The sequence below is a fragment of the Cupressus sempervirens genome, chromosome 2, assembly GCF_028749045.1.
Source record: "Cupressus sempervirens isolate cs-2001-9-10 chromosome 2, ASM2874904v1, whole genome shotgun sequence".
NCBI classification, from domain to species: Eukaryota; Viridiplantae; Streptophyta; class Pinopsida; order Cupressales; family Cupressaceae; genus Cupressus; species Cupressus sempervirens.
The window spans coordinates 337,054,838-337,070,329 of NC_143119.1; the positions used below are offsets into that span (position 1 = coordinate 337,054,838).

Here is a 15,492-nt window from a genome sequence, read left to right on the forward strand (position 1 = left end):
TTATAATAAAATAAAATATAAAAATGAAAACTATTATTTACGGAAGCTCACTATACAAGAGCATCAGCCCACAAATTTGTGAAATTAAGAGTTCATTGATGTAAATAGGTTCAAGTCTTCCAACTTATTGTTAAGATGTCATCAGTCGGGCATGTTTTTAATTAAAAAGCATGCCATTGACAGGTCGAATATGACATTAAGCAGTCAAGAAAGCCCTTCATTTAGCACTAAAAATCTCGTCCACTCCTGAACTTGTATTTCCCCTAAAATTCAACCTACTTCTACCAACAGCTGTCATTATTCTAAACTAATTTGTTAATGGAGGGAAGATAGCTAGCATTTTGAAGTTTGAAATCTTAGTTAATGCATAAAAATTAACATGTAAAGTAGTTACATGGTGTTTTAAAAAAAACAAGACACAGATTTCAATGATAGGCTAGGAAGACAAAGCAAAGATGGGTCTTTGTCATTGACTGAACAACACACAGCTCAGAATAGAAGGACAACATACTTGGGGAAGTAAAATGTAAAAATAGGCAGGGAGTGAAGCTGTGGGCTATGGAGTTTTCCTAATGGAGTTGTTGTGGTACTTTCACAAAACTGTCTTTTTAACACATGCAATGCAAATGGAGGTTAAAGAGGTTTAACCGAAGGATCGGCTGTTTCAAAGATCTCATTTGGTGGATCAGAAGAAATCAGATCATAAGAACATGGCAGAAGAAGGGAAACATGTTCAGAGCAATAAAAGTAGAGATATCAGTCCTAAATCAGTGATAAATCCTCCTTTCACAAGCCTGCCATCTTCTGCTTCAGGGAGCATGGACCATAGACAATCTGATAAGCCACCAACACAGGTACAATATATTCTTAAACTTCTTTAATGATACAGTAATGTGATGTTATGCCAGAAAGAAATGGAAAAGAAGTTAATGTGACAATGTTAGCTGACCATGAGTTTTCTTTTTTGTGTCTTTTGTTGATTGATTGTTCAGCTTGAATTGCCCATTGAAAAGAAGAAGTATGGCGTGGAAAACCCATTTTCTGATCCCCTCTGTAAGATCAATCTCAGAGAGACATCTGAGTTTGTCAAGTCTTTCCCCATGGCTAAAGAGAAGAATGATATAAATCTCTTAATGGGTGCTGAGAATCTTGCAAATAGGCCTAATACGGATGTGAAGGGGTATAATAAAAGGAGGGAAGGGCACCGTCAGAGTGTGCCTCCCAGGTTAGATTGTCCAGGCACACCTTCCAGATTTGTATTTGGGGCTGCAGAGAGTCCTCTGCCGGTGAAATACATGGTGGGTGGATTTACAAGGAGACCATTTCCTTCAAAGTGGGATGATGCTGAAAAATGGCTGATAAATTCAAGTTCTGCCGTTAATTCACCATGCAATAATAATAGCACTACCCCGGGTCGCCATTGGAAGACACATAACCCCAACTCTTGTAAGTCCCCTTTTAATGTATACCAGGTCAGGGATTTTAACACAGGGAGCATTACCAACCCATCTGCTCCTGTGGTTGAGCTGCATGCAAAGGAAATTAGACAAAACCAGATTTTTAGTCATAAAACTAGTGGTGGGGATGATAAACTGATGGCAAGTACAGCGGATAGAAGCAAGGATGAGATTTATCTTGCAGGAGCCTTAACAATGGGGGATGTTTCCAGCAGAGTTTCAAGTTCTGTTTTGTCTACAGATAGGCCTGTTAGTATGTCATCTAGCATTGGCTCGGGGTCATCTGAGCACGGGGCATTTGCAGCTTATCCCTGCGAGGCGTTTATGAAAGGTGCGTTTCTCTTTTGTAATGCTGGTTTCATTATATTGAATACGATTCTTCAGGGACTCGTTGCAACAAATGTCTGGCAATATATAATTCCGTCAGTTCGTCAGGTGGGTTGTTTCTGGTATAATGTTCTAAGCTCAATAATGCATGATGGCAGGCTGAGAGTGACCGTAATGTCTTAAAAATCTGGTGGCCATGTCAGTCTGGCCATGTCTGTTGTGGTTTCATAGCTTAATGGTGCATTCACCAATGCCTATTTGATGCTAGGGTTTCTTCAAACAACTTAAATTCTATTCATTAATGATAACAGATTTCCACAATCCATGATATTATATTCATGTTTCTGAATAAGATTGTGCGTGAATTTATTATCAGCATCCACATTTTGGATAATACCCAATGATCCATTCATAGTCAATGATGATGGAACTTTGAGTATGATCCGAAAGTTGATGCTCATAAACATCTTACCCAGAAGCATGAATATAATTCTATTCATGTGAATCCTGAGACTAAGTGGGCATAGATAGCTTCATTAATGCCCAAACGGTACGCCTGTGTTCGTAATTCACCATTCCATACATTTGAACCGTTGCTCAATTAGGCAGGGCAGACCCATATGCCGGTTACACAAAAATGGGTCTCTAGGGTTTTTGCTGCTTACTGAGGTGGGAGATTGCCTCTGTAATTATCTGTAAGCCATGTAATCCTCTGCCTCTGGGTATCACTGTGTAGTGTAACCTTTGCTGGAGAAGTTTTCTACAGATGAACCTGAACTGAAGGGTCTTAATTAGGGCGAATTAGCATTTAACGGTGATGGTAAAAAACTATTACACAATCATACCCAGAAGAAAGAAAGAGTTCATTAAGATGGATTGTGGAAATCTGATATTACTAATTTGAAACCCAGGCTAACCAATTCAAATTCCAAATTGCCTTTTCAGTCCTTGGGCACTCTTTGACTGACATATTGAGTTCTATGTTTTTGCATCTTTTTGTTTACTAATGCCATTGAATGCATGCAGATAAATTTGCAGATAAAGTGGAGCCAGCTTCCAACTACAGATCCCATGAACCTGGATCGGGACACAGCCATGGAAAAAATGAAAGAATTCAACCAGCCATGAAGGATGCTGCTACTGAAGTAGGGGCAGCAGTTCGACACAGGGACATGGGAACAGAGACAACACCGCTTGCAAGCTCTCGCACCTCTAGATGCCACACTCCTGTTAAGAATGCATCCCCTGTGAGGCACAATACCCCTTCCACTCATTCTGGTCTTGTAAACGGTTCTGGCATTGACATGGGGGAACTGGAAAAATGTCATTTTGCTAAATTAGAGCTTCAAGGCCTGCCATCAGGTATCCAGTATACTTCCGTTGACAAAAGCATTTCCAATTGGAGTTCGAGGGAGGAAGAGGAGGAAGAAGTCTCAAAAAGCTTGAGGCATTTTGACATTGGTGACTGTAAGAGAAGTGTTCTTGAAGCTAGGGCTATGGCATGGGAAGAATCTGAACGATCCAAGACCTATAACAGGTAATCACTTACTGGAACAGTGTTGTTTTATCTTATTACGTCTTTTTTGGGGAAGCTTGTACCAAGAAAACAATGATTTAGAAGTCCCTTGACCTCAAACTGAACCAAAACAAGCATTAAGACTTATCCTAGTAACATAAGTCTACATTCAACAATGAATGGTCTTTGTAGTAGACCATGCAATTTGGTCGAATGTATAAAGATGAAGGGAGATGAAGAGGTAGGAAATCCCTAAAGTTTAAAACGACCATAGAATCGACCCTGAACAGCTCCAGCTCTTGATTATCAATACTGTAGGGAGCAAACATTGTTTTTGGATTTTTTTTAATGTTTGTGAAGAAGGAACAATTCTTTCGAAGCTTAGGCCTTGAACAATCATAGAGCGATACCCAAACTGATCCGATACTAGAGATTGTAAAGTTTTAAACAGTTAAATGCAACTTTCGAGTTTTAACCATTGAAAATAGGATAATGATTTCGCTTTTGAATTTCCATCAACTATAGAATTGGCATGAATTGTTCCTTTTATGTTTGAGCGTAGCAATACAGAGCTAATCTGAGTTAAAACGAAAAAGCTCAATTAGTTGAAATCTAGATGATCATTGATACTAGTGAAGCTTTATTTGCTTTTAGTCTTATCATCTTGAATACGAAAATTTGCTGATGCATAGCATACACGTTTTTTCTTTTGAAATCAATTGAAATGAGGGCTGTTTGAGCCACCACCAAAGTCTCTGACAATATGGTTAAATGTGCAACCGGTATGGTCAATTTGCATCTAGGGTGTTGGATAGACAATACAGTAACCATTTGCCTATTTGTTTGTCTATGGCAACCTATAATAAACATAAACTTAGAAAGAAAAATCTATAATCCATAGAAAAAGCCAGATCTCCCAACAGTCGGGCACATTAACAACGCCAGGCAACAATCTCCAAGGTGTTGTGTCATCTTTGTGAGGAAATTTGGTTCAAGAGTCTCAAATATTGGGATTTTTAAATTTTGAATGCCTGAGGTTGTGTTTAGAGCCTGGACTTTTAAAGCTCACTTGTTTTACGAAAATTCAATCGTATAGTTTTGAGTAAGAATACAGAGTCTGATATTAAGTTTGATTTATTTGTGATTTGGATTAAATAGATTTTAATTTTCATGAATGACTTACGGACATCAAAAAACTTGAGCAATTCTCTGAACAGTTTACTCCAAATCCAGGTACCAGCGAGAAGAAGCAAGAATTGAAGCTTGGGTAAATCTCCAGAGAGCCAAAGCCGAATCTGAATCAAGGAAACTTGAGGTAAAATTGTGCATTCTTTTTTCAATTCATTTATATCCCTTAAATTCTGAGCATTAGTTTACCATAAATTCTGAGCATTAGTTTTCCATAGTCTTGAGCATATGTGCCCACATCCATAAACACAACAATGACTGCTTATGCCCATGTGCATTGATGTCAGAGTACATGGAATAAGGAATAAAAACATCATACTCTGTTATGTTCTGGGTGCAAATGTAGTGGGGTTAGCAATACAAAAATTCACAGTAACATCCATTTTCACTTGAACAAGAACTCATTCAAATGGGTATTTATTACACCTTTTAAACCCTAGTTCTCTGCAAGGCATAATCTGTGGTGTTTGACACAGGTGAAAATAGAAAAGATGAGATCAAGTTTAGAAGAGAAATTAATGAAGAAAATGTCTACAGCCCACAAAAGAGCAGAAGAATGGAGATCAGCGGCGAAAACACAGCATGCAGAGCAACTCCTGAAGACGGCAGAGCGGGCAGAGAGAATGAAGAAGGAAGGAGCCTTTTCATTGTATACTCTTCCCGCCTGCAATGGCTGCTTCTCATCTTGTCGATCCTGACAACACCAAAAACAACTGAATTCCACCAATCATGCGGCCCCCTTTTTTCTCTTCATCACCAATTCGAATTGTACATTTTTTCGTTTGCAGTGCAGAAAGCAGTAAAACTTGAATTTTTTATTCTGTAAAGCTGCAATTAGGATATGATTACTTCGTTGGAGGGAGGATACGTTTTGTCCACCGTCCAAAAACAAGATTATATGTCGAGCAAGACAAGGAATGCTCTGCACACAGCTCGAATTGTGGAGAAAACTGGAGGGCTGTACGCATGCATGAATATGAATATGAATGATTATGTCCAAATAATTTAACGTCTCTTCATATATTTAATTTGTACGTGCTTCATCACCATCCTTGGGATATGAATCGCAGATCATCTACAGCTCGATTTGTCATTTCAATAATCAGAAGATGCCCAAAAGCCATACTTTTGGCCATGTGATTGTTGGATTCACTTGTTCATAAATGATTATAATGTTTTTACTTTGCGCGGGACTCTCTGCCGATGGAGACCGCTCACAGGGGTTAAATTTCTTGGTTTTTTGTGCGCGAATAATAATCTTTGATTATTTTTCCTATTTTATATTTATATAAGAAGTACAAATCACAGCTGTTGAATAATAGATTTCTTTATTGAATTTGTTTATGCTCAGATTATCTAATGTAATCTCTAAAATTTAATGTTGAGGAGTACTCATGTCAGACTATTTTGAACAAATCTATTTTTTTCTTAAAATGAACTTACTTCACAGTGTTGATTGTACTTTGGCTGATGTTCATAGGGATGTATTATATAGACTTTTTAGAAGTCATCTCTTCTACTATTGTTATGGTTGAAGGCCCTGGTTTCTTCAGAGTCTAGATTATTTACTTGTTATTTCATTTTTGAAATTTAAAATAAATGTTGTTCTTTATAATTTATTTAAAATAGAACTTTCCTAAGTTATAATTTTGATACATAAAAGTTATTTTTGACATATTAAGGAAAGAATATTCCATCTATCAATCATATTTTTAATTATAGACTTTCCTCAAGATTATATCTATTAATCTTGCTATACCAATTATGAAACTTCAAACATTGTACCTTACAAACCATTCATCATATAAACCTTTTGAACTATAAATCTTATAAATAATCTTTTTAAAAAATATTGTGAAAAACATCTTATATGTCAATACAATTATACCAAAACATATATTCACTATAACACTGACTTAACCATGAAGTTACACTTAACCATGAAATTACTCCAAGATCAAACCCACTTAACTCGTGAAATTATGAATTGTTTTATTTTTGACATCAATGTGCAAATTTCAGCCAAATTTAATAGCTCATATTTCATTACTATGGATTTGTACAAATTCATTTAGCCTTCATTGTATTAAGAAAATGAGACTTTGTGTAGAAGGTCACCCATCTTAAATATTATGTCAAGGTCAAATCTACTTAATTTACAATTGTATTTGCAAAAATTTAACAAACATTGTAAACTTCTTTGTAAAAATCCTTTTGAATTCATAAATTTAATAAATTTTTTTTTTAGACATACTTCAAAAAGGAACCTCTTATGATGTATCCTTGTATACTTCTTTACCAAAATATTTTATCACAAAAAAACACTAGGGAGTTAAAAATCACTACTCCAATTCAACCCACTTGACTTAACATGCCATTTTATAAACATTTCATCATATACTTATTTAAACTAATTAATTAAAAACATACTTCTTATAAGATACTAAAAAATCGCTTATGCCCAATTTGGCAAAGGGTGAGTGAGTAGCCGAGTTGGTGTGAAGGCGAGTCGTGAGTCGTAGTGTTAGGCTAATGATCTCGGTGTTACGCATCAACTCCGGTTCGAGTCACACTAGGTTTACCACAAACCCTTTTAAGGGTGAGTGAGTAGCCGAGTTGGTGTGAAGGCGAGTCGTGAGGCGTAGTGTTAGGCTAATGATCCCGGTGCTACGCATCAACTCCGGTTCGAGTCACACTAGGTTTACCACAAACCCTTTAGCCAATAGTGGCATGTTGTGATGGTTAAGTTGTTGCGTTGTTATCCTTGCCATCCAGGTTCAAATCTCATGGGGATGAGGTCCCCCGTTTGTGGCCTCACTGGTTCATAGCTCCAGATCAAAGCGTTGGTGGTACTGGTGGGCGTGTCGCGCTAGCACTACCAGTCACGTTAAAAAGTTTACCAAACGCATTTCAAAAAAAAAAAAAAAAAAAAAACAAACATTGTGTCACAATGCAACCTAACTTCTTAAGATCATTTAGAGGTCCCATGGGGACCACTCTTTTTGATGTCTCATACAATTGTCTTATTACATCTAATGCGTCATTATCAAATAGACAGCTAACAGAGGAAACAAACTAATGACCGATGAATAAAAGTTCACACGTTGTTCTTGGATAAGTCAAACAGTACAGCAGAGTTTTTGCTAATTAAATTGAAGGGAATAAAAAAGTCTATAACAAGCCCTGACGCATGCACGGAGACTGTCACTTTACTTGTAAAGTATTCCTGTTTACTCTTTGATCCACTATTAGTTATGTTTTCAACGTATTTCTATGTGCAAAAAGGATTTAATAACGGGATTTTTAAAATTCGCCAACCTTTTCATCTTTGAAATAGTAAGTTCCATATTAAATATAAGTAATATTTAACTCGATTAGAAAATATAAATACGACCTTTTCAAAATTGTATTAAGTTTCTTCCATTTACTTATCTCGTGTACAAGAGCATTGCCACTCCCTTTCTTTCTTTTTAGTATTTCATTTTGTGACTATAATTGGGATTATGTTTATCTAGTTATTATTCTCTCCTCACTTATATTTTTTTAACATTGATTTGTTAGAAAATTATCTTCACAAAATTCTTTATTTCTTTGTTATGATTTAGATACTTATTTAGGTGGTAATCCATTTGTATCATTTGCTTGGAGTTTTGTTTAAGTTAAAATTTCTTTCTTTCATTCGAGACTTTTTGATGATAGCCTTGGGGCACTTTTTCTTTCCATAAGCTCATTTTTTAAAACACAATTTATGAGATGCACCACAACAATAATCTTGATAGGGAAGGTGCACGTTTCAACTAGAAGTATCCCATATGAGATTCTAACATTGAGTTTGGATTTGCTAAAGGTGATAATTTATTTTTTAATTCTCTTTTTGCTTCTATTTTACCTTTTAAGTGTTGTTATCTTGTAAGTTACATTTGTAAAACATCTCTAGTATAATAAAAGGTTAGAATAGGTTTGGTGCATGAGTGCTCAAGTGAATTTGAAATCTACATCAAATTTTTTTTATTTTTATTTTTTCATCTTCAATTTTGCTTGGGCATTTTTTCTCGTTTTGTTTGGGATCTTTTTCTTTCAACCTTGCAAAAGCTTGAGCCTGAACGCGGAGCGTGGAAAGAACATTTTAAAATATTGTTTATAGAGATTGATTCACAGGGTTATGACTTGTCAAGTTGTAACTGTAGTCCCATGAATGCAATCAATTAATGTAAATTCAATCTCCTCATTTTTTGTCATCTCTCATATGCCCTATAATTGAATAGGATTATAGATAGAGCATATCAATTATTTAAATGACACACCTTAATATGATTTTTAGTAAAATACCATGAATTTATTCCATTGTTCATAGTCATTGGAGTCGAATACAAATCAAAGGATAGATTTATCAATTGATTTTGCATACCAAACTATCAAACATGTCCAATAGCAAACTACCTACTAAAGCAACCATTAATAAGCTTGACCACAATATTTCATTCTTACAACAAAAATTAGCTTTTCCGTAAACCAACCCAAATACAATATCCCAACTTGTGAGATTGCTAGCCCATTATCCCGCAACATCATTCATGTCATTAATCCTCACGACCTCAATACATGGTAATCAATCACTTAGAAACATACAATGAAAAATTTATCTCTTGACTCATGTGAGAATATGTCAAACCCTGTGTAGTGAATTCTGAAATGATCATATACTCATGGTTGAATTTTTTACTAGGATATTTCGAGATAAGGCTTACAACGATTGTATTCTATACACCCTTTTTTTTATAGATTCCCTTAAAAAAGTAGCCAATACTTTCATTCAACAATTTTAATATAATATTGGCCATCAACTTTCTATAAATAAATAGATTCATTGTAAGAAAGGTATTAAGGAAAAAGTGATTTTTTTAATTTATAGATTCAAAACTTTGCATGCTCAAATTTCTTATCTCCTGCTTGATATAGATGTTAAAAAATATTTCATTTCTAATTTGCAAAAATGACATTAGAGATTTTATTTTTTGTTTACTTAATTTACCCAATTGTGTGCAATAATTCATTATTATTAGCTTCAAGTGAGTAATTTTGAGTCATCCACTTAAATGGCTCAAATTAATAATAATAATAATACCACTTAATAATCTTTTCAACATTTCCAAAATCCCTAAAAAGGATTTGAATTAAGATCAATAATTCATCAAAACATATTGGTACACAACTGGCAATTGGAACATCATGTATGTTTCCTTTACCATCCATTTTCAAACCACCCCATAATTTTACCTCTATTTTTGAGTTCTTCGAGAACATTTCCAACTTCCTATTACCCCAAAGCCTTTTTACCATACCATCACTATACTACCCATCATATTGAGAAGTGTTATTATTTAAAACATCTTATCCATGACCTTATCGATTCCAATATCATAATTATTACTTGGCATGTGGTGGTCCTTGATATTTTCAAAAATATTAATGGTCCAAGTTCTCCCATAGAGTGCATATTGATCCTACTTGCACAACATATGTATAATTGAGGAACATCTTTTCAAAAGGCATATCCATCGAGAAACTTATTGAAAAAATATCTTTGACGATTTAGACTCTCAATGATTTTCCTTATGGGTGAAAGCACAAAATTGAGTAGGTGAGTGCACCAAGATGGTGTACAACAAGGGGGGTATAAGTGGACAACCTTTTTTTTTGAAATTAGGTAAACCTCAACTTGGACGAGACATTTGAGGATCATCCACTCACAATGACAAGATGTCTAAAACATATAAATTGTACTACTCTGAATCTACTTTCTAAACTACTAGAGTTTTTACAAAATGGATAAGATTAGGTGGGTCAAAACTCGTGCACACAAAAAATAGTTCCTAATTTTTTTAGAAAACATAACATAGTTGTTTTCACGTGCATCACAAAAGACATAGTTATATTCAATATTTTGCAAATTCCTTTGGTAGGATGATAGTTATGAGTCATATCTAGAAGTTTGGTATTTTTTTAATAATTTTCTGATGAATATTTTTTTTTAATGAATTATTGAACTGACTATGTTTTGAAATTTTGGCACCTGTTCATGTGCTGAGCATAACTTGCATCAAAATAATTGAAAATTGTATCTTTAAAAAAAAAAAGTGTATAGAATTAAGTCTATAACAATAGTATGTAATTTATGTTAAATTTGGTTAAGTATATCAAAAGTTATTAAAAAAAATGGTAGAAATATGTCTGTGAGGAATGTCAAGGCATTAGTAAAAGTAATTAATGTTTACAATGTTAATGATGTCCAAAAAGTAAAACAATTATATGGTTAGAAAGCTAAGAAGACATGTAAGACTATGGTGGTTATTTTAGAGATGCACACTTCACCATTAGCAAACTTGAAGAAGGCGAAGACGAGAGTTCATCTTAGAACATGTAAAAATGTCTAAAGGAAAAAATGGAGGGAAAATAATCTCCCAAGCCTTTGCATTGTTTCCCTAGGCTATCACCAAGCCATAACCCGATCAAGTTTTTTGAATTCAAATAACCCAATCAAATGTTTTGGATTCAAATAACTTGACTGGGTTATGAAAATAAAAAATGCATCCAAAACCCGATCGGGTTTTGAAGAAGTAAAATTTACTTGTTCAAAACTCGATCAGGTTTTGAAGAACTAAAAGTAGGATTTACTTTGGAGGCCATAACTTTCACATACAGAGTCCAATTGACTCCATTCAAAATATGTCAAAATGATGTAGACAAATAAATCCTATGGCATAAAAATGTTTTTTTCCATCAATTTGAATTAAGCATAGTCTAAAATAGGTAGTAATTATTTTCCAAATAAGCAATCATTAGGTAAACATCAATGCCAACATATTTGTGATTCTCTCTCTCTCAAACACACATAATCACTCACTAAATAAATCTTAAGATATATCTCTCACTAAATCCTAACCTCTCCCTCTCTAACTTATTACTCTTAAGCATAGTCTATCTTTGAGTAACCCCTAAGCCCCCCTCTCTCACTAACCCTAAACTCTCTCTCTCTCTCTCTCTCTCTCTCTCTCTCTCTCTCTCTCTCTCTCTCTCTCTCTCTCTCTCTCTCTCTCTCTCTCCCTTATGTAGTAGTAATACATAGCCTGATCATGTTATTAGTCAACATGGATAATTTTGTTAGGACTCACCTGATCAGGTTATTGAAAACTATAAATAAAACAACATATCAATAGTTATTATGTTGTTTCAACGTGGTCTATGAGATTCTACTATTGCTTCACATGTATTTTTGTACCAGATATGCAAGTATTAGGGTTTTTGGTGTTTGAGAATGCTAAATTTGATCTATTTTCATGTGCCAAAATCTTATTTTATATTTAATTTTCTATCTTGTGATTGAGCATAAAATAATAATGAAAATTTATCTAATTTTGTATTTTATTGTGTATTTTGTCCATGTTATTGTTTGTAGGGTAATTTCTTGGAAATGATGAATTTGTTCTATTAAATCTTGCATGCACATGTTACTTTATATTTGTATCTTGTGATTGAACATAAAATAATGATGCAAATTTGTTTAGTTTTGTATTTTATTGTGTATTTTATTCATGTTATTGTTTGTAGGGTAATCTGCATCTACAATCATGGGAAAGAACAAGAGAGGAATGCTTGAAAAATGAGAGGCAACAAAGGCACAAACAAGGGAGCGTATGTAGAGATTACATGAAGGTACATCATCAAATGCCTCCAATGTAAGTGATGAAAATCTACCTATTGATATTCATGTCACAAATGCACTTAATTTGACAAATGAAAATGTTGAACGTACCCCAATTGAAATGATTGTGACACATACACTTATGTCACCAAATGCCCCTAATGTGACATCTCAAGTTGAAATGATGAATGCACATAATGTAATTAATAAAAATATAAAGCATGCACATACATCAACATCTCCTAGAATAACTCGTAGAAAACCAAAGTTTCTAATTAACATTGATGAAAATATTTTGAAGCTAATGCATGATAAGGTGTTAGAAATAAATTGTAGGTGAATTGTTCAAAATTTTTGGAATAAGTATTTTGAAAAATTAAATCAAAGTGGAAGATGCCAACTTCTTGTTGAAATGGTTGAAAATATGAAATCTAGAGAGAAAATGAGAACTTTGGGGTTAAGAACATATGAAAATAGTAGTGAAAGAAGCATTGTAAGAAATCTCTTTGATGCATACCAATCCATTAGTTCAAAAACACATAATAAAGATGCTAATACAAGTCGGTGGGTCCTCACATCAACCATAATGGGAAAGGAAATGGCAAAAACTCGTATGTTAAGAAAAATAAGTAAATCATTAAGGATAAGTAGAGAAACATTAGTCAAAGCCTTAGTGAGGTGAGAGAAAATTAAGAATTCTAATGAGACTTCTTTTTGGTCATTCCAAGGTAGACTCCCACGCAAGGATAAAATTCTTGTTGGTGCAGTAAGAACATTAATTGAAAACTTCTGGCATGATAACATAAGGGCTTCACCAAAGTGAAAAAATGTTGTTGAAAGATGAATTGGAAAAACAAACCGTGAGCCACATGCACAACATTTTTTTGGATATGACTCAAACACAATTTTATGAAATGTTTCTTCAAATATTTCCTCAAATTAAAATCAAGCAAAGGTTTTTCGAGATGACAAAACTATTCTATGTTAAGATAAATCATACACGTACTACATGTTGTTGTAGGGTTCATCTTGAGTTTTCTATGCATTATGATGTTTATCATTATATATGTTGTACTTTTCATAGTAATGACATATTGTAGAAATGTGGTCTAGAATTACCTCCTAAGTAACCCAGAGAATTTATTGCAAGTGTACTATGTAAACGAGATGATGGGTGCATTATTATAAGACCATCTATTTGAAAGGTTTTTTCCCTCAATGTGGTGGTTTGCAAAAGTTGCATAGATGCCTAAATCTAGATAGCACACATGAAATTGATAAGACACTAGTTTCTCTCAGAAAGTATGAGTCAATTATATATGGTGTTAAAGATGGAAAATAATTAAAGAGGTGCGAATTAGTGAAAAGTGATGTATGTGTATCTGATTTTATGAAATTGTTTCAAGAGAAAATAGTTTATGAGTACATAGGTCATACACACAAAGCTAAATGGTTAGATGAACAATTTAAGTTGTATAAGGACACTTTTCCCTTGGGTACAATTGTGTCAGTTGTTGACTTCACTGAAAACTATACACTAAAACCTCAAAATGAAGTGCAACCAATGTATTACAACTCTATACAAGTGTCAATTTATTTGTACACATAGAATTTATTCATGCACATGATAGCACAGAGAAGGACATAAAGATATTAAGAGAGTATCACTTCTATATTAGCGATGATCGAACTCATTCATCAAAGTTTGTGCAAGGATGTTTTATGAGTTTTCTATGACAATTTGGGGGAAAGAGATGCAAGATACAATCAACACATTATATGGTCAGACAATTGCACCACACAATTCAAGAATGCAAGGATGTTCTACTGGTTCGATAAGATGCATGTGACAAGTGGAGTGCAACATTTTGGAATTTCACTGAGGTGTGACATGGAAAGGGAGAGCATGATGCTGCTAGAGCATGTGTGAAAAGGGCCCTTAGTAGAGAGGAATTAAATTACAAAGGTGGCACAATATTAGAAAATGCCGAAACAATTGTCTAGTGCTATAATTATATGATGGGACTAGGTAATGTATGTAAGCCTATGGTTTCTAGATATTTTTGGTTGATATGTGTTCAACCTAACATTGAAAATTTTCAAGATAGTTGTACACTTACATGATCAAGTGAGATACATACATTTCAAAATTCAAATATAGTGTCACTAGCTATTCATACTAGAAAGCTTGCATGCTTTTTCTCTTCTTGTATGCATCATTGATGGGATGAATGTGAATCAAAAGAGTGGGTTGACCAATGGTCTTGTAGACCTTTGCATCCAATTGATTCATATCAACTTCCTACAACACTACAACTCAACCAGACTAAAGCATCAACAGATTTTGAGCATGTATTTGACCTACTTAAACCAAGTACTAAGTTATTAATTTAATACCTGGTTAAAATAGATTACTTCAAATTTTTGCTCTAACTTATCCTTCTATATAATGTAAGTCATGTATATGTAGTTATTGCATATGAGAATAATGATGAAAGAACACATTACTTTATATGTCAGTCTACTAAGGCCAAAAAGAAACTAATAGCTACAATCATTGATGGTGAGGCTATTGAGTACCCAATAGGATCTTTTGTTATGACAGACACATCGCTTATAAGGTAGTATATTTTTCCCCCTACCATGAAGACCACTTTAAGTCAAATTGTAATGTATAATGTATTAATTTTGACTTTAATTAATCTTTACAATTAAATGTAGGTACCCTATCAAGAATTCTAGCACGTGGTTATTTGAGGATTTTGAGACATAGAGACATATTCTTCATTACTCTAACCTTATTGTTGCAACAAATATTCAATTGACACCATATTGTGGTAGGCCTCTTAACAAGAAGTTGTGGAAAATATGTGAATCTAACCACGAGGCAATACTTGATACAATAAGGGTTAGAGCTGATTCAGAAGGTTCCCTTGATTGAATTTGTGCTATTTAGCTGAATCATTCTACATATGGTAGAATAATTTTGAAATTTTTGTATATATATTATGCAAAATGTTGCAACTTCACAGTGATGTGCATATGTAGATGTCAAATTTTGCATATAAAAAAAAGACATGTAACATGTGAAATATTTTGTATAAAAATATGATAAGAGACATCATATGTGCATATTTAGATGCAAAATTTTGTATATAAAATTGATAAGAGATATAAATATTGTACATTATTATTATAAATTTGTGCATTAAATTTATCATTATGGTTATAAGTTTGGCTCTTAAGCTCTTTTTCATGGGTTTGACAATAACGTCTCCTTAAAAAAAACTCAATTATCTTCA

The 15,492-nt window shown here is 33.9% G+C and overlaps 1 protein-coding gene across 1 annotated transcript; it reads left to right on the plus strand.

Moving 5' to 3' along the window:
* Window positions 1-565: 565 nt before the first annotated feature.
* LOC149572507 (Remorin family protein) lies at window positions 566-5,716 on the plus strand. The gene is made up of 5 exons (XM_089813634.1): window positions 566-854; window positions 993-1,788; window positions 2,811-3,321; window positions 4,534-4,615; window positions 4,965-5,716. The coding sequence occupies exons 1-5, from the start codon at window positions 711-713 to the stop codon at window positions 5,184-5,186; spliced, it is 1,755 nt and encodes a 584-aa protein (XP_089669760.1). The 5' UTR covers window positions 566-710; the 3' UTR covers window positions 5,187-5,716.
* The last annotated feature ends 9,776 nt before the right edge of the window (window positions 5,717-15,492 follow it).

What these genes read in the sequence shown, in the direction of transcription:
- LOC149572507 (XM_089813634.1), top strand. Translation starts at nt 711, where the DNA reads ATGGCAGAAGAAGGGAAACATGTTCAGAGCAATAAAAGTAGAGATATC. An exon ending in CTGATAAGCCACCAACACAG is followed by an intron (nt 855 to 992) that starts GTACAATATATT and finishes TTGATTGTTCAG; the next exon opens with CTTGAATTGCCCATTGAAAA. An exon ending in CTGAATCAAGGAAACTTGAG is followed by an intron (nt 4,616 to 4,964) that starts GTAAAATTGTGC and finishes TGTTTGACACAG; the next exon opens with GTGAAAATAGAAAAGATGAG.